This window comes from Pristis pectinata, chromosome 5, assembly GCF_009764475.1.
Source record: "Pristis pectinata isolate sPriPec2 chromosome 5, sPriPec2.1.pri, whole genome shotgun sequence".
In the NCBI taxonomy this organism is placed as follows: Eukaryota; Metazoa; Chordata; class Chondrichthyes; order Rhinopristiformes; family Pristidae; genus Pristis; species Pristis pectinata.
In genome coordinates this window covers 40735643-40756574 of record NC_067409.1, presented here as the reverse complement: position 1 = coordinate 40756574, position 20932 = coordinate 40735643, and the positions used below count along the sequence as shown (strand labels likewise).

The following is a 20932-nucleotide window of genomic DNA, read 5'->3' as shown; positions in this document are numbered from 1 at the left end:
CTTCCCCAGAAGAGATCCCAATGGTCAACAAATCTGAAACCCTGCCCCCATCACCAACTCCTCAGCCACGCATTCTTCTGCCAAATCAACCTGTTCTTACCCTCACTGACGTGTGGCACAGGCAACAATCCAGAGATTACTACCCTTGAGGTCCTGCTTTTCAGCTTCCTACCTAGCTCCCTATATTCCCTCTTCAGGATCTCATCTCTTTTCCTACCTATGTCATTGGTACCAATATGTACCACGACCTCTAGTTGTTCACTCTCCCCCTTCAGAATGGTGTGGACCTGATCCGAGATGTCCCTGACCCTGGAACCCGTGAGGTAACATACCATCCGGCAGTGTCTTTCACGTCCACAGAATCTCTTGTCTGCCCCCCTTACTATTGAATTCTCATCACTACCGCCCTCCTCTTCTCCCCCCTTCCCTTCTCCGCCACTCAGCTAGGCTCGGTGACAGAGACCTGGTCACTGCGGCTTTCCTCTGGTAGGTCATCCCCCCACCCCCCCAACAGTATCCAAAGCGGTATACCTGTTATGGAGGAGAACGGCCACAGGGGTACTCTGCACTACCTGCATATTCTCCGTCCTTCTCCTGACAGTCACCCAGCTACCTGCCTCCTGCAGCTCAGGAGTGACTGCCTCCCTGTAGCTCTTATCTATGTACTCCTTGTTCTCCCGTAGGAGCCAAAGGTCACCCAGCTGCAGCTCCATTTTCCTAACACGGTCTTCAAGGAGCTGCAGCTGGATGCACCTCGTGCAGACATAGCTATCAGCAAGACTAGTTTTCAGTATTTTTTAAACTGTAGTGCTTTATCATTAGTCAACAAATCTCTGATGTTAAAAAGAAACAAAAACACATTCAGATTTTCAACAGATTAGCTAGTCCATCAGTTTCCCAACAGTTGCTTTAAATGTAGCATATTCACATCTAAGTCACACTGTCCACTCTAGAACCATGTCATAGATATGCCGTACTAAACACATTTTTTTCATAGAAATTCTGGGGCTAGATACTATTATATGTATTCCACCACATCTCTGGTGGAAGTAAAACAGAACTGGCAGAAAATCAAATGAGATACATTCATACATTCCCAGATGAGATCAGTCATGCTGGCCCAGCTGAAAGGCAGAGCTTGAACCAACCTGTAATTGGTTCAACCTCTGCCTGCTGGTATCATCACATTTCCCATGGGACATGATACATTGACCACCTATCCCCACCTTCCAATCCCATCCTTGACTAGCAGGATACATTGGATCCTGTATGGCAAGGAGAGTTTCTGAGATGCATTTTCAGTGCGCAGCTTCTAGTAAGGTTAGATTCAGTGCAGACCAGACTCTGATATAAAAGTCATGTTTGTGAGTGCAGGTCAATTCACATTGCACCCTGTAAATTGAGAGGGTTACTTCAGTGCCTGTTGACATTCTTACTCCTCTCTCTAATTGCAAATGACATGTTGCACGCCCTCAGATCAAGCCAGAACATAATTCCTGCCTCCCCATTTCACGCTGGCATTCTCCATGCTCGCTTTAATCAACGTTTGCACTGTCCTTTCTCTGCCAGCTTGAAGCTCTATTCTAAACTTCTGTCCCTTTTCCCCTCATTATCATTACTGCTCTGATCCTTCCCTGGACAATGTAAGCATTTTTTCTCTTTTCCCTTCAATAATTATTTATTTTTCTTTTCCTCCCTCTGCCCACGTTGTTAATCTCAACTATTCTAAGATCTGAGGGACAAGTTCGAGATTTGAGGGGCAAGTTTTTCGCACACAAGGTAGTGGTTATATGGAACGAGCTGCTAGAGGAGATGGTAGAGGCGGGTACAATTACAATGTTTAAAAGACATTAGGCCAGGTGCTTGGATAGGAAAGAAATAGAGGAAACAGACCTAACATAGGCAAATGGGATTAGCGCAGATAGACGTTACTTTCGGGATGGACCTGTTGGGCCGAAGGGCTCATCTCTGTGCTGTATAGCTCTGTGGCTCTATCGTAAGTCATTTCAGTCACTGTACATTTTAGCTGAAATTTCCTGTTCTCATTAGAATTCCTGTCTGCAAAATCTAGCGACTGTAATTATTTCCATCAGCAGCAAGACTCTCATAAGTATTATGTAATAGTAAGAAAAGCAACCAAGTAGATCAGTTTACCAAAATGTTGACTCCTGGTATGAAACACTGGTGACATGCCTGATTGTTCAGTTCATATCTGGTGAGCTGTGAGTAATGTTTTCAGGGCTCATTGAGTTCACATTAATTTTAGTTGGAAATAACTATACACATGCAAAATACATTTAATTTTGCTGCAGATTTCCAAGAAATTTATCAGGTTTAAGCATGTCTAGCCTGAATAGGTAAAACAGAGAATTTAAAGATGCTAGTACTAAACAGTTTAAATTTATTTGGTCTGATGAATAGCATCAAATTAGACAAGTTATTGATTTAATGTTAAAGCAACTAAATTACGTTGTCTAATCAATGCGTTTTTTATACATTTCAATTGAGAGTGACTCACATTTTAATCTCTATTTAGCTCCTGTAGCACCTAATTAATCCTTATTCTATTCTCAGTTTTTTGCAGGCAGAATAAGACTTTCAATGGCTTTTAAAACATAAGTATCTAGAAACTAGATAGCATAGCATCAGATTTTTGTGCACTGTATAATTCAGTTTTAATGAAACACACAATGGAAAATTAGAACCTAATGCATGAAGCACGCAATTTCCATTCCACTTCTGATGCACAAATACACAGAGCAGCCTAGAGGTGCAGAGTAACATCCAACAACATGCAACTGGATGCCACTTCTGGGATTTTCATGAACATGAGCACCCTCCTGGATGTCTCATTTATGCAGAAGGTTTTCTCAGTATTTGGGAGGTCATTATTTAAAGGCAAACAACCTGAACAAGTCCCAGCCAGTGCAGTCCAGAACTGAGAACCTACCTCAGATTCCATTTAAGAAAAATGCTCATTTGGCCTGCTCCTGGTTTCTCAATCCCCAGTTGTGGGCACCAATATCCCATTCCCAGCTTGTGACCATTGCTTGACACTCCTAACATTTGACACAAGAGATTCTGCAGATGCTGGAATCTGGAGCAACACACACACAAAATGTTGGAGGAACTCAGCAGGTCAGGCAGCATCTATGGAGAGAAATAAACAGTTGACATTTTGGGTCTCTGAAATGTCAACTGTTTATTTCTCTCCATTGACGCTGCCTGACCTGCTGAGGTCCTCCAGCATTTTGTGTGTGTTAGTCCTCACATTTGACCCTCAACAATTTTTATCGATGAACCATAGAAAGCATCCTATCTGGATGCATCACGGTTTGGTATGGCAACTGCTCTGCCTGTGACCACAAGAAACTGCAGAGAGTTGTGGACACAGCTCAGTACATCCTCCATGGACTCTGTCTACATTTCTCACTGCCTGGGTAAAGCAGCCACCATAATCAAAGACCCCACCCACCCTGGACATTCCCTTTCTCCCCCCTTCCATCAGGCAGAGGATACAAAAGCCTGAAAGAATGTACCACTATGCTCAAGAGTAGCTTCTATCCCACTGTTATAAGACTATTCAATGGTTCCCTACTACAGTAAGATGGACTCTTGACCTCACAATCTACCTTGTTATGGCCTTGCACCTTATTGTCTACCTGCACTGCACTTTCTCTGTAACTGTAACATTTTATTCTGTACTCTGTTGTTGTTTTACCTTGTACTACCTCAATGCACTGTTGTAATGAATTGATCCATATGAACAGTATGCAAGACAAGTTTTTCACTGTACCTCGGTACATATGACAATAATAAACCAAGTTACCCACTGGGCCAACTCGCACCCCCAAACCAATCACTGAAACCTCCTTCCCACAACTTCTTCTCTAACTGACTATTGCTCCCCTCACTGATCGTTTGCATATGACCACAATTTCGACTACCCTACAAATCCTTTCCTAACCTCTTCTGCCTATCCCGGCCTATTGATTGTCCATTTCCAATCCTCAACTCTTCCTTCCACCACTCTCCCTCCCCCCACCCCGACTTCTAGTCCTTTCTGTCATGACTTATTGGACTACTTGTGGGCTACTTAATTTCTATTTCTAAATGAAAAATGCACATTGGCCTACCATAGATCAAGTTTTCACCACTCTTAAGCAGATGTGGTAATTGCTTGGTAAAAAGTTTTCCTTACATTGATAATGGTGACATCAATGAAAGATATACAATCCTTAAGAACTTGACCTGAGTGCCTAGCACAAGATGGGAAAGGTTTAGAGGGATATGGGCCAAAGACGGGGAAGTGCGACAAGCTCAAGTAGACAACTTGGTCAGCATGGATGAGTTGGGCTGAAGGACCTGCTTCTATGCTGTATAACTCAATGATTCTATAACTAGGGTCACAGTCTCAAAATAAGACTCAGGACAGAAATGAGGAGAAATTTCTTCAACCAGAGGAATCTTTGGAATACTCTATCCAAGAGACTGTGGAAGCTCTGAGTATATTCAAGAAAGAGATCAATAGATTTTTAATTATTAGGGAATCAAATTATTTGGGGTTCATGCGGGAAAATGCTGCTGAGCTCAAAGATCAAACATGATCGTACTGAATGACAGAGCAGGCATAAGGAGCTGATTTGCCTACACTTTATGTTTTGTTATTTCACCAATGTTTCTATTTTGATTATCACTTGGTGGTTAACATTTACTTCTGATAGTTGTGAATTCTGCAAGAACTACTTGTTTTGGTTTTTGAAGGAAAAGTAAATCTACACTAATGTTTCTGAATCAGTTTCATTTGAATCTTTTCAGTTAACCAGCTGTGCTGGCAACTTCTGCAAATTACCTAATACATACCATATTATTTCTAGTGCAGTCTGACAATACTTGCTATTAAGCTGTCTTTGTCCATCTGTCTTTATAACAATGTACTGATATCTGGTAACAACCCTGACATCTCTGCTACATAAATTAATTACAGGGTCTTGCAAGGCTAGTATGGTAGAGGCTGATACAATAGGGAAATTTAAAAGATACTTAGATAGGCACGTGGATGGAAGAAAAATGGAGGGTTATGGGCTGTGTAGGAGGGAAGGGTTAGAGTGATCACAGAGTAGGTGTTTATATAGGTCGGCCCAACATCATGGGCTGAAGGGCCTGTACTGTGCTGTACTGTTCTATGTTCTAATAAGGTCTAATTTGATTTCAGTTCATTCTAATCATGAACAATCAATATTGAATTACTTATATTTTTGGGATTCAATTATTTATACATAGGTGTTGAATCTCATTATTTGGATGGGTAGCACTGACTTTTGACTGGGTACTTCAGGCATGGTTGACCATTGGATGCCTGTGCAGTGCATCTTTGGGAGCATCGCAGAGTAAATTAGGCTATATTGGCCCAAGGGTGGGTATCTTTGGCCAATTTCAGTGCAACCAGACTGAGACACTATATTTACCTATTATCCCTCAGGTTCACCTCCTTTCCACATTGCACTCCATCCTTCATCCTCCACCTCCAACCTTCCCACTGACCTACTCTCCCAGCCTACCCCAGATCCTCCAATATCCCCCACCCCAACTCCCCGATTTAGCCAATCAGCCTCGGGCACCACTGATGTTTGCAGATCAAAATCAGTCATGGGCCCACCACTGCCAACATCTATCTTGTCCACCTTCTTGTGTCCATTATTATTTCTTGGCCATTGAGAAAATTGCTATGGAAATGGGCATTGAAAATGTATCAGTATATTCTGTGTTTTATTTTCTTCCTTTGCTAATTTTAAGAGAAGTGTACATGATTCGCACCTAGACTTTGGAAATGCCAGTGCTGTTATCTTCAGACCGTCGTAATTTCCATTCATTTGTCACTGCCTCTTTGCCTTTCTTCCAATGAGATCCATGTAGATACGCCAAGCGATATGATATCATTGGGCAAATCCTGAGTGGGGGCTGTAGCACGGGTCTCCAATCAGCATGTGCTCTCTGTGGGACATTTACATTGCACTGGTGGGCTTCCCATGGACTCCAATGGGGCAACGTAAACTCTTGCTGACATCCCAGCTCTTCTGACTGCTGAATTCTGAATTATACCAAGTTAACCTCACAGATACCCCGGCTTGTAGGTTCTAGTTTGATTTTAGTTCATTCTAATCATGAACAATCAATATTAAGTGATTTATATTTTTGGGATACAATTTTTGTGTGTGTGTGTATATATATATATATATATATATATATATATATATATATATATATATATATATATGTATATATGTACTATAAGCTGAGCAGAGCCAGGAGCGCTGAGCAAACTCACTCACTCGCTCACTATGTCAGTGAGACCGGCTGGGTAGGTGTGAGGTTAACCTGGTAGACTTGGTAGATTTTCCAGGCTGAGAGTGAATGGGAGAAATCAGCTGCTGCAAGAAGGATAAAATCTTTTCATTTAATTTAAATGTTTTGAATCGTATTTAAGTAGGCGCATGTAAAGTTTTGTTTTCTTAAAAGATCCTGGGAGATTTTGAATATCAAAGACAATTTAAGTGGCAACCATGACAGCTGGTGAAGCTGGGGTCATGACCTCATCAGCTGTCAATGCTGTTCTGTCCCTGCAGTCAGCCAATTGTGCTCGTCTGGCCTTGCTGATAGATTGGAAACTGGCCTCACAGTGGAAGATTTCATCCTGTACCATGCTGGAAGAAATGTTGATGACCAGACCACAGGCAACCAGTGATTTCAGCCCCTTCATAATGCAGCTGGTGTTATAAAAGACTAACACACGTTTGCTAGTTTTAGCACTTACAGGCTGTCCCCGGATTACCTCAGGGTTCTGTTCCTGAGAACCATTCGTAAGGAATGAACAAAAACAGCGTGTGGGAGAGGATGACAGAAACAGCTGTGATGGGAAAGTGAGCAGGCGCAGGAAGATCATCTGCCTCACTGACTCATTGACCGAGCAGGTCAATCTGCCCAGCTCTGCTTGGCCTGATCCAGGCCCTGAATATTGTAGCTCAGTGGGTGGGGATTTTAGAGAAGGCATGCAGAAATAGCAGAAGTAGGCACGTGGAAATGTTCCTACTTGGCAGAAAATTTGCAGCTTTGCCACTTTGCAGCCCTGCAGCAGCCAGCAAATCTGTCCGCATCCATCCTGCCGCACTCCCAAACACTCGTTCGTATTCATGGGGTGTCCATAAGCCAGGCATTTATAACCTAGGGAGGTCCTTACCATATTAAAGTTTTACTATGAAATGCTAACACTGGAGCCCACGGGTTGGATTTCATCCATTTCTGGTATACTAAATGGGTGCTGTGTTTAGCCCAAACACTCAATTAGGGTTCACCAAAATGCAATTGCAAAATTGGGATAAACTTGCTTCAAGAAATTGTCATTGTGCTTTTCTTTCATTTAGAAGTGCAGAGCATACAAGGAGCTTGTAGAGCTCAGAGCTGCTGTATCACTTGTGCATTGTTCATTTGGAGAGGCTCAGCTCAGTTCAAGGGCACTTCCTACAGTTGCCACATGGGATAAAGAAATATAGTTGGGGGGAATGGTAATCGGGCAAAAGATTGGGCTGAAGAGCACTCCAGTCTCCTCATGGCGATCCCACCTTTACCATGGAGCAGCAGAATCACGCTCCATGCAATGAGTGGCTCCAAGCCTTTGCAAGAAATGGGATCATCAGGACCACTGATCGCAGCATCTTGTGCTTAGCTGAAAAGGTAGAGATGCTGTACACTCAAGTCAGACCATCTTTTCCCTGTCATCATTCACACAGCTGATGATATCATCAACAGGTACAGTACTCCTTAGTTCTATTCCAAAACTGGATCGAAAGCTCATGACTCCCTATGACCTTTGCTTTTCACCCCCCCCCCCCAAAAAAAAAGCAGCAAATAAAAATAACGCTGGGAAGTCAACTTATAAAAACACTGTTCCAACTGTGGGCCTTTAGTTCATGTATTAATCCCTACTTGCTGCATGGCTTGCTCCTTGTTTTACTTTGAAGGCCATAGGTCACAAACTTCTGATCCAATTTCAATAAGAAAGCTAGTAATAGGCACCGCATATGTTGACAATATCTTCATGTGTGCCAATGGTAACTGGGAAAAGACTTTCATACTAGGATGATTCCTGGCAAGGAATGCCCAATCCTATTTACCTGTGGGTGCAACTTCAATGACAGATGGTTGCAACACTTCAAGACATGTCCAAAGCAATTTTTATGAACAATTTGCACTAAGAAAAACAGATCCTAGTTACCCGATTTCAAACCCTGACATTTTACTAGAGAGAGATTGAGTATAAAGCATTATGCCATAAATGTGGGTAATGAAGTCAATAGTGGTATATTGTTCAATGTGACAACACTTGATATGTTTCTTTTAAATGATCTGTCATACTATTTATACTGCAGTGTTCATAACTATGGGCATTGTAAATAATGCCATTGATTTTTAGACTGGGACTTCTAAAGTCAGCACTTCCCAGTGCAATGCAACCTTTAGAAATACTGTTTTTTTTTGAACCTCTGTCTTGGGAATGTGCCAAGATCACTTTCTCTTAAACACCAAAGCATGCAATAAAGCTGCACTACAACATGTAGGTGAGATACTGTACAGTGATTATTGACTAATTAATACCAATTTGTGCCAGTAGTGCCTTGTCCTGAGGATTGCATTTACAATCTGAAGAATAACACTTTAAATTCATCCTTCAGTTTAAAAAGGATTGAACTGAAAAGCAATAACCTTTGAAAGGCTACTTGGATTCGGACTAAGATCTGATGTGAAGTTCAAGTGAAGTCTGTTGCTGCCACAGCATTCCGAGTAACCCCTCAGAGATCACTGCATTTCAGTTTAAGTCATTTTAAACTGATTGGCTGCCTGCCCTAACAGTGGTGAGATGCAATAGAATTCCACTAGTAGAAAATCTTCAACCAAGTCCAACCATCTTTGACAATTAATTTAGGATCCCCATAATCTTAAAAGCACCCTTAATAAGCAAGGCACAAAACCGAGCAGCATGTTTCGCTGTATAATACTGTAAGCAACAATGGCCCTCTGAATATCCACATTTGGGTAAATACATGGGGATGGAAATAGTACAGTGCTTATAAAGGTGCATTAAAGAGGCACTGTGCTGGAGGTGTGCAGTATATTTGTGTGAGGCCCCCAGAAGCATGAGTCAACTATGTAATGGAACAGGCCCCGCACAAAGTCCTTTCCTCTGTTGCTTTCATGTCCAGCTGCTTTTTTATGTATGCACATCATCGGCCTGGAGATGCTAAAGAAACAAACTGGCCTGCAGATGGGGAGGACGGGGGACAGGAAAGAGATGATTGAAGGTGGATATAGAGAGGATCATTTGAGGGGTAGAGAAGATCAAAGTGCAGAGAAGGTTGGGTAGTAGTGGGTTGGGGGTGTTGTTCAGATGGTGTATAAGTTTGGATTGATTCAGCCAGGTGACCAGCCAGAGGTCCAGGTGAAGACACTGGCAGTGAACACCAAGAAAACAACAACTAAAGGAGAACCTACCTGGAGGATTATGAATCCCATAGACTCCCTAGCAGAAGGAATGTCATGCTGCCTTTAGCTAACTAACTTCTTCAACCTTCCTGTTAAGATCATTTCAATGTGAGGGAACTGTAACCTCATGTGTGCACATGAATATTGGGTAAGTGGTAGCAAAACATGCCTTTCTTGCTTTTTGATGTTACTGAATGCTTCTTGTTGTGTATGTGCTTCAGATGCCTGGAAGTCCCACAACAAATTTCTGGAAGTGCGCTATCCACACTTGATAAAATTTGATTGTGTAGCTCACAAAATCATCTCACTACACATTAGAATTTCTTGGCTATGATATACAACATAGGACTACCTTCACACATGCACAAAGTTGTGTTCTGTGGTTCTGAGAACCAGAAATGCTTATTCAACCATAATCAGTATAACCTTTCAGCTGCACTGAAGCAACATTATTTAATGTTGGTCACTAACACCAGTGATTGAATAAAACACATAATTAGGATTGTCTGAACCATTCAGGGGTTGCCAGTTGGTCACAAGGGAGCACACCCAGCACAGGCAAAGTCACTGCTGCTTCTCTGCAGAATATATTACAATCTGTATTTATTCTAAGAATACAATGATGTTTATATTTGTAAGTACAGTGTTTATGTATAATTTGATTTAATGGCTCCTCTTACACTTAACTACAAATGAAATATGTCATGATGGCATTGTTCAAAAAGCTGATGCCTATTAAGTTAAACTACACAATATAACAAACACATTTAAAAAAATCAATTCTTTTATGCTTCTGTCAAGCAGCAGGTGCTGCAGTTTTTAATTCTGATTTTCTTAAGATATGAACCTTTGGTATCTTAATTCAAAACAGGGCAAATCTCAAAATCCCACTATCTTAAAAAAGTACACAATACATTTTAGTGATCTTGACTTTTAAAATGAATTATACCAGTTTGTATTATCTTGTACGTTAAACCCTATGATCTGAGGTTTTATTGGCAATCACATGAACAATGAACAGAAGCAATGGTGACAGAGTATGCCTCTTTGGAGTTGTTTTGAGATAAGATGCTAGGTTTAGTGTGGGCAATTAGGGTTGAATTTTAAGATGAAGGAAGAGTATGATCATCATCTGTAACCACTTTGCCGAAGAATGGTTGAGTCAGTAAATGTGTCATTTGGGAAATAGTGGCTGGATTGTGAACCTTGCATTCATCTCCTGCAGTATCCCTGTGGTTTCATTTGCCTTTTGCAGCCACACAATTCACACAATAACCTCATGCAATGCAAACTAAAGCCCCACCCACAGGCAGAGCTGATGGCCTACTCATAGCTCATGCTGTCACAAAAGCTCTTCTACTCTTTCTAAATCTGTCTGATGATCAGAGATATTTAGAAAAAGTGGAAGTGCACTTAAATACCTTTTAAAGCATTCAAAAGATTTTAAAAAAGACCTATTCAATTCATGTAAATTCAATTGAAAACATTAATGATAATTAGAATAAATTTTAAAAAATCTTTAAGTACCTTTTTAATGAAGGTGTAAATGTATGTAAAGCTGGGAGACTAGATATAAAGTGTATCTATTCTCTCATCTTGGTTAGGTTAGGAACTGCCCCAGAATGAAATCTAACTTCCAGCATATTTTGTATCTCCATTGTGATGCACAGTATAGCCAGCCAGCATTTCTCTACAGAAACATCAGCTTGCCAGCATCGCAAGCTAGCCCAGTGTTGGGAAAGGTGCATTCAATTGAAAGAACATGAATTTTGGCCAGAAAGCAATGTTAAAATAGAAAAGGAAGAAATGATGGAGAAAACTGTTCACATTTGATTTTCAAAATACAGGCACTTGAAGCTTCAGGCTGTAAAGCTATCAATAAGTGACTTTTTCATTAAAGTTCCAGAAATGAAGCAACTCCCTTTTTCAAAAGAGAAAGTAAGCTCTAAAAGTTGCATATTTCTTCCATCATCATAAAGTAATAATGAATGCATATTATAAAGAGTGAAAATAAATTCACCAGAAATTAAATGAAAGAGAATTGAAAGGAGGCAGGAAATTGGGCAAAATGTTACCTGAAACATTAGAATCATAAAGTGGAAATGATAAGACACTGGAAAGGGTTTAGATGATCTCAAGACATCATTGTTTACAATTTGGGTTAGAATGCAAAAATAGCAGGTGCAAAAGATAAGAAGATTTGATAAAAGTGTTAATCAGCCATGCATGAATTTTCAGGCCTTGATTGGTTTAGTGGTCAGTAGTTCCAAAATTAATCAAGAAGAAAAAATTTAGATCAAAAAAGGGCACAATTGTGCGGCAGAACTCTGGCTTTAAGAGGTAAAAATATTTCTTCTGAAGACAATGTCTGCTTAAAAGTGGAGGACGGGCCTTAATGCAATTATGGGCCTCAGGACAGTCAAGAAGAGGAGATCATAGGAAATGCTGCTACCAGCTATTTGGTCTAGTCTGGCAACACTATACTGATGGATCATGTGCCTGCTTTGTTCAATGTATTTGTTATAGAATTGTCGTGTTACTTCAATAAACTGATTCTAAAATTTTCTCATTAAGTTGGTTTGCACATTAAATTATTTTAAAATCCAGAAGTAGAACAAAATTTATGCAGTTTCAGTCAGGAAAAAGCAAGTAGCTTCACATTACTCTCAGTTCCCCTTTACTGAAATCAGCTGGAATGCTTCCATGGTTCATAGTCATTCTTTTCCGAAGAAATCACCTCCAATAACTACCTCAAAATGACCATTGAATCACATCAGATATGTAATCAGGTACTCTGTGGTATTAATTACAATTAATAAATTTCCAATAAGGTCCTGAAATTTTGTCTTGGGTTATTAGAAGATGAAGAATTGAAGGATTCATCTGAAACAATTCCTCTGTTATTTCAGTGCAGATGTTAACATTGAAAAGTTAACATTTCTGTTTAAATGGTGGTACAGTACTTCAGTTGGAGTTAACAGATCATGCTGTAAAATCATTCCACAGGATTTTATTGAATGCCAATTTTTAATTTATAAATTTTAATGATTTAGCATTTCTGCAAACATTTGCAAATTTATATCGTGTGATTGCATTCTGATCATCCTTCATAAAAATATTTTATTTATCACCAGGGATTATACCATTGCATACAATTACCATTTATGGCTTATATATCTAAATATAATTTTGCAGACATCATTCCAATCGCATCTCTGTTATCAGGAAAACACTAATCAGAACCCTGAGACTCAACAGGAAGAAGTAAAGAACACAATGGTTCATTCAGAAAAGTATTGGCAGAGAAGAGGCCTTTCAACAGATTTCCTGTCCGTTGTTTTAAATCATAAGTGGTGCTTGAACAATGCAATTGGAGGAAAGCCAAACAAATACTTATTCTTTCTTGTGGGCAATTTCCACCAACAGCAGGAAGAGTGCAGGTTAATTAAAGTTGTATGTTGAGGTTTGAAAGAGAGTTAGTGGTATCCAAGCCAGCTAAGTGCATTAAACAAACACTAAAGATGAAGAAGTGGGTCACAGTATCCTACAGAATTACACCTAAAAATGGTGCATATGGGTAATGCCATTTACCCAAACTACTAAATACTTTAAGACACTTGATAAAAGGGATGGCAGAGGTATGCCTTTCAATGATTCTGTGAAAATCTGAACCACAAAATTCTTTACCAAGCACTCCTTACATTTTAACCATTTGTGACCTTTTTAGATTATTAAAATTTCAAGATCTCTCAGCGAAACTGCTAGATCAAGAAACTATGGTTTTATATATGACCAGATCAAAATAGAAGGTATAAGATAGGTTCACAATGCATAAACATAAATTCACTAAGTGCTTTAAACAAGGGAGAAAGAAAGGGCAGTTAAAGCCCATCCCTGAAGGTCACAGGAAAAGTAAAATGAAGCTGAAACAAAAGGGTACAAAACAGATATAAAGTTGGTAACAAAGTGCGAAGAAAAGTTCAAACAGGAAGTTAAAGGGGGAAATAACCAGGGCAAAGAGAGAGCATAAAGGCTAGTAGTAAATGTAAAAGCTAATCCATAAACCTTCTGCAAACATGTAAACAGCAAACAAGTGTAAGATGCAAAGTGGACTGATCTGGGTCCATAAAGAGAATATACTCAGGGAGGTTGAGAGCACCAAATGAGAACGTTGGTTTGGTTTTTGCTAAGGAAGAAAATGCTGGTGGAGTCGCAGCAAAAGAGGACATGGCTGAGATACCAATTGGCTAAAAATATGTGGAAAGGATATACTAGAAAGGCTAGCTGTACTTAGGATGGATAAATCACTGAGTCAAGAGCTTACTACTGGAATGAAGGGTGGAAATTTCAGAGGTATTGACATTAATCTTCGAAACAGTGTGTTGCCAGAAGATTGGAAAACTGCAAATGTTACCCGTTTATTCAAAATAGAGTGTACAGATAAATCCAGAAATACTGAAGTCATTTTAACCTGAGTAGTGGGAAAGCTTTAGAAAGATTAATCAATGGCATTAGCAGTCACTTGGACAAGTGTGGATTGATCAGGGGTCATCAGCATAGATCTGTTAAAGGCAATCATATTCAATAACTTGAAATAATTTTTGATGAGATGGTCAATGAGGAAAATGCATTTGATGTGGTGTGTTTTATTATTATTTTTAATCTACTGAATATGGATCTTTCTTACTTGCCAATTGCTCCAAGCTGAGGAGAAAGTTAAGAATCAACCAAAATGCTGAGTCCAGGGTTATAATAAAAGCTCTGTGGAAAAACTCTTAACATAATAAAAGTCTAGCAATTTAAGGTTGCTAAAATCAAATTTTAAGCCATTTTTGAAGAGAACATTAACTTGTTAAATGTTTGGACTAATCAGATAGAACTCAGGTGTGTATTTTGGAAAGAAACTTTGCCCTCTTCATAAAATATTATAGGGTCTTTCCAGAACCGCCTCCCCCAACCCCCTCACCACCATCACACTCACTCTGCCAAGTCCACTATTGTGGAACTGTGCTCCCACCCCTAAACCAATAAATATTGTTAACTCTTAAATGTCCATAGAAATATTTTCCAAATTATTTCCCTGCATTCAATACGGGTTCTTGGCAATGACCCCAGTGATCTAGTGCTCTAACAAAATGTTCCTTTCAAATGAAAAAGCATTGCAAAGACATTGAATTGGATAATACAGAGGATGCTTGAAATATTTATTTAGTAAGATATAAAACATACCTCCTTCTCCAGATCCAGAGCCATTTTCTGGAAAATAAACAGAAAAGAATAATCTTAATGATGATATTCTCAGGGGTTAGCTGTTTTCTTCACAGAGCTGTTTACAATACAAAACATGGATTATCACAGTATTATATGTTCCCTGTGAGTAAATCCTAACTGATTGCACTTAAAACAGGATTTTATTGTTGCATCACAGCAAATTCAGGTAAAACTATGCATTGGGAATAGAGGATGGTTGATAACCTACAATATAACTTAAAGGTTCTGATCACATCACAAATTACACAACTGTAGATCCATTAATCTGTGAACAGAGATGCTTTGAAACTCTGCTTATTGCAATATTCCATGTAAGCAATGTCCGAATACAACACTTTGAGCTTTGCTGTACAGGTTTCCATTACTGTGTTATGCTGTACTAATTTATGGGGTAAGAGTTAATTTCCTCTGGTTCTAACAATGTCTCATCATGTGATAAAAATTCAGCTGTAGACTTTAAACACATTACCACAAATGTAATTTTCCTGTAACAGAAACAGCAAAAACTGTAAATATACAATTAAGTCAACCTTTGATATAAAGGTCCCAATAATAACACAGGGCAGCACTTGGTTGGGTGACTGTCCAGGTGAATGCCAATGGTTCCTATCCAGAACAATGAAGCCAGAGTAACTCCTAGGTGTCAGTTGCATGCCAAGATCAGTAGGCTTAAAAGGGAACAGGTGCTGTTCGGTAGGCAGGAAAAGAATGTCAGACACCAGATCTAAAGGCATTGTTCCTGACATTCAACTAAGTTATAGCGAATGGGTTTTGGGGTAGGGTGGGGGAGAGGAGTTGCCACGTTGTAGGGAAGGTGGGGTGAGAGGAAGTCAAGGAACAAAAGACCTAAACTTTTTATATTGGGCAGAGAGGTAAAAGCTAAAAATGTAAAATACTTACCTATTTGGACCTATTTTGTGCCCAGTTCTTTGTACTACCTTCATCTGGTGAGAAGGCCATGGGATGAAAGTAGATCAGACCACCAATTTAACATGGCAGTTTGGCCTAAGTGGCATCATTGAACCTACATCTGCAAATTTAACCACATACTGTCTCTTCTATCTTAAATTTCCATTCTCCCCTTTAGAAGTGCAGGTTAAAATCAGACAGAGCAGCTTTTCATTTATTAAGTCTCCTGGCTGATTTTAATTGCTTAGCTTTACTGGGATGGCAAGTTTAAAACTGACTCAGATCTGAGATGTTAGCCTAGATGTTATCTTGCTAATGTTGATTGATCTTACAAATGCATAGTTCATCATCCCAACAGTAATGCTGGGCTCAATTATATTTGTTTCCTCTACTGCAATTCAAGTCAATAGCTGTTCTGATGAGAGGATCGCGGTTACGGATGGATCTCTCTGTTGCCATTCACTTCAACTTCCCCTCCCACTCCATCACAGATATGTCAGTCCTCGGCCTTCTCCACTGCCAGGAGAATTCCAAGCGCAAACTGGAGGAACAGCAGCTTATTTTCTGTCTTGGAACCTTGCAGCCTCACGGCCTGCATTGCCGTTGAACATTGAATTCTCCCACTTTAAGCAAACCCCACCCCCAATTATGCCTCTTCTTTTCTTTCCTAGCCTCTCTCTCGTTTTTCTACCCCACTTTTTTTTCCTCCTTACCTTTGACCCATCCCCCGGTGGATCTGCTCTCCCCTCCTCCCCTGCACCTGTCTATCGCCACCTTGTGCTCACCCCACCTCTCCTCTTTTGTCCACCTATCACTGCTCTGCTTTTCCCTCCTATATATTGGGCTTCCCCTTTTCCTATCTTCAGTCCTGAAGAAGGGTCCTCACCTGAAATGTTGACTGTCTGCTTTTCTCCACGGATGCTGCCTGGCCTGCTGAGTTCCTCCAGCATCATACTGTTTTTCTTCTAGATTCTAGCATCTGCAGTCCTTTGTTTCTCTAGATTTATTTCAGGAACCTGGCCCATTACTAGCAGAAGCATAGAACCCGTTAAAGGCACACCTGAGTATATGTATCAGATGTTTCACCCTCCTTTAGTGATTTGATTCTGGTTTACAGCATACCATTGAGTAAAAATAGTGCTTTACCTACAGCTAACTATTGTAACATTATTTATTGTTCTTGTCTGTAAACAGATGATATTCTATCTACTGGTTTCAAATTGCATTTATATCCGCCGATACTGACTTCTTACTTATACAGCTTCTTCTAGTAAATAAAGTCTGAACAAAGCTATATAGCTGTACTCAAAGACAATCAAACCTAAAGGGAATAAAACAGAAAATGCTGGAAACACTCAGGTTAGGTAGCATTTGCGGAAAGTGAAACAGAGTTAATGCGTCAGACCAAAAGGGAGTTTGTTTATTAAATAATATAAAAGGAAGCAAAAAAATTGAATGAGGAGATATGTTACACCTGGCTGTTCCCTTTGATTGGTGGGATAAAAGTACTGGGAGGAATGGCACTGAGGACGAAGAAAGGACACATACCTCACTGTTGAAAACATACATGAGTCACCTGGTGCTGCTGAAGACTATGCTGCACAGCCAGGAGTTCTATAGGGAGATAAGACTCCTGTTGGTAAACCCTATCATTAGAATTCTATTCCATCTTTCTGATTCAATACAGAATTGGCCTGCAACTGCAGCAATTCAATTTCCTGGCACAGTCATGGAACTCTGACTCAACTGCTAGAAGCTGCAGTACAACTGCTACTGTCATCATTTTATTGAGGTAGCAAGTGGATTCTAGTAAAAACTAACAATCCTCATCAAGCTTTACGATTAATATTATTCAAGGTTCTTGAGTGCATGATTAATAGAAAGCCAAGATGAAAGGCCCCAGTTATAACACAAAAACAGAAAATGCTGGAAACACTTTGCAAGTCAGGCAGTGTCCAGGAAAAGACCCGTCTTCACAACTGGGCTGAATTCAACATCTTCAGGTAATTTAGTTCTGCTGAAGGCCATTCTCTCGAACAGTGCCTCAGCTGTTCTCTCTTTACTAGCATGGCCTGACCTGTCGGACAATTCCTACAGCTCTGTATTTTACCAATTTGTTTTCTCTCCCTAATTGTCCATATTTTATAGCTGTTATACTTTTTTGTTCATGTTCCCTCTCTCAAACTTCCCTCGTTATTCTATCAACCAGGTACCATCATCAGCCTCATATCCCCATGGAAACTCTAGGGTCACCCTGTCAGAAATATTCCCTCTGTCCTATCTACCTCTCCCCCACCTCCCCCCCCCAATCTCTGCAACTTAAAGTTAACTTGTTTTCTCTCTTTCCCAGTTCTGACAAAGGGTCTTCAATTTGAAACCTTAACTCTATTTTACTTCTTACAGATACTGCCACACCTGCTGAGTGTTTCCAGCAATTTTTGGTTTTGTTTCAGATTTCCAACCTCTGTGGTTTTGTTTATATTCATGCAAAAAAGTATAGATAAGGTAGATGGAGGGAACAACACACACAAAATGCCCAGGGAACTTAGCAGGTAGGGCAACATCTATAGAGGGAAATAAACAGTCGATGTTTCGGGTTGAGATCCTTCATCAGGACTGGAAGGGAAGAGGGCAGAAGCCAGAATAAGAAGGTCAGGGGATGGGGAGGGGAAGCGAAGCTGCCTCCATTTTTCCGCAAGATCCAGAGCACAGATTTAAAATTTTGCAAAAAGATGCAAAGGGCAGGTGAGGAAAAAGATCTTCTACACAAAGAGTTGTTACAATCAGTAACTCACACGGTAGTGTGGTGGTTAGCGTAACGCTTTACAGCGCCAGCGACCCGGATTCAAATCCGGTCACTGTCTGTAAGGAGTTTATACGTTCTCCCCGTGTCTGCGTGGGTTTCCTCTGGGTGCTCCGGTTTCCTCCCACATTCCAAAGACGTACAGGTTAGGAAGTTGTGGGCATGCTATTTTGGTGCTGGAACCGTGGTGACACTTGTGGGCTGGCCCCAAAACATTACGCAAAAAGATACATTTCACTGTGTGTTTCAATGTACATGTGACTAATAAAGATATCTTATAAAATAGAGTCAAACAAGGATTTCAAGATGGAGTTATAAGAAAAGATATCTTTATTAGTCACATGTACATCGAGACACACAGTGAAATGCATCTTTTGCGTGGAGTGTTCTGGCGCAGCCCACAAAAGGGGCGCCAACATAGCATGCCCACAACTTCCTAAGTCGTACGTCTTTGGAATGCGGGATGAAACCAGAGCACCTGGAGGAAACCCATGCAGACATGGGGAGAATGTACAAAGTCCTTACAGACAGTGGCCGGAACTGAACCCGAGTCACTGGTGCTGTAATAGCATTACTATAACCGCTACACTACCATGCCTGCCCTACTACCATGCAGAGGCATGAGGGGAAATAATTTTCAAGGCCATGGTGAAAGAGTAGTGTAATAGGTTTGATTGGATTACTCTTCGTGGAGATGACAGAGACTCAATTGACTGAATGGCCTCTTTCTGTGCTATAACAATACTATGATTTTATGAACCCTCTCACTAAATGGACTACCTCCATCACTCTTAGGTCTCTTCTTCCCCTCATTACAAAGGAGAGCATAGACCTGTATGCAGAGAGTCAAGAGAAAGCACAAATTTTACAGTTAACAAGTACAGAGGAAAAAGTGTTGAATGCCAGTGGAGTTTAGGCATTGTTAACTCTGAGGTGGACATTCCAGTTACCTGGTTTCAAAACTTAAAATCTGCAAATTAAATGTTGGACAACATCCAATCATGTTGACTTGTGTTCAACAGGATGAAGTAAGCACATCTTCATATTATTGCCAGGACTAATTTCAAACTTACTGGAGCAGTCAATGAACTTCCCAAATAATACACCATCAGAGTGTTGAACTTCAATGGGTCCAGCTAGGTTGATAGCTGTGGTGCCCTGTAGTTCACAGTGACTAGAAGCAGGGCACCACAGGCTCTCGAGGGCTCAGCTTTCTCCAAAGTGTTTTAACCTAGATACAGATGCTGTGCCCAAGAGGCCATTAATGAAGAGAATAATCACTCAGGGGCCCCTGAAATTCTGCAATAGTCTACACTGTTCACAACTGCTTACAGGCTGGAGGAATGCAGGTCCAGCTGGATTGAGATGATGGCAGAGGATGCATTCTTCTGTGGACAGAGCCAACTCTATGAAATACCATTTGCAGCAATCGAATGAATTCATGCCGGCTCTGAGCATGGCTATGCAGAATCTGGATGTTCTCTCTGCTGCCTTAAAATGAACGATAGACACCTTAACTTAGGCCTTCAACTGACTGGCACCATCTGCTCTTCAGTATTGTGGCATGAGTGAAGTACAGCTGGCACATAATAAGAATGGGCTCAATCAACCACAGAGGTCATTGGCTAAGGGCATATCAACAGTAAGAGCAGGAATTTTAGCAGCCTCCTGTTACCACTGCTCATGTTTCAGCAGTAGGAGAGTGAAAAGTAAATATTTTCAAGCGTATGTCAAATGATTGAGAAAATGTTAAGTTGTTAAATTTCCATTGTTCAATTTAAGTACATGATATTTATCATTTTGCATCTCTTTTCCCTGATGCCCACTCATGGTTGTGTAATGACAATTTGTCTTTTCAGTTGCTTGTGGGAATAGGAAAACATGAGCTGATTGGGATAATGGGGAAAGCTGCAAGGGTGAATCACAGAATTATTATGGCACAGAAGGATCCCAACAAGTCTGTGATGCTTCCAACAATAGAATCCCATCCGCTCCTATCCTGCTCCTTGTCCATAACTTTGCAAATTATTCTCTCTTTTATAGACTCCAATTAATTATATTTCCACTGCTCTTACAGGCTTTGAGTTCCAGATCATAACTATTCCCAGTGTAAATTTTTTTCTTTCATATCTCCTTTTTATCTTTGACTCAACATTTTAAATCTGTGTCCCTTGGTTTTTGAACATCTGCTAATGGGAAGTGCTTTCCTCTATTCACCCAAGCTAAACTTGACAGCTGAAATCCTCCATTCCTGGAATCATCCTTTTTGCAGCCCCTTCAAGACCTTAACCACACCTTCCCATCCAGTGGCCTGTCTAATTCAATGTATTTTCCCTGCTTTTATACTTATATTCATATTTATAACTTTTAGGGTTCATTTATTTTATCAAGCTTTAGTGAGCGTTATTGACA

At 40.3% G+C, this 20932-nt stretch overlaps 1 protein-coding gene across 1 annotated transcript in view; it reads right to left on the bottom strand.

Annotated features, from left to right (window-relative positions):
- The window catches only part of LOC127570638 (tomoregulin-1-like), a 168520-nt gene that overhangs the window by 44115 nt on the left and 103473 nt on the right, over positions 1 to 20932 (bottom strand). Inside the window, exon 4 of the mRNA XM_052016380.1 lies at positions 14767 to 14793. Within this exon, the coding sequence (XP_051872340.1) occupies positions 14767 to 14793 (27 nt within the window). The remainder of the gene's footprint in view (positions 1 to 14766; positions 14794 to 20932) is intronic.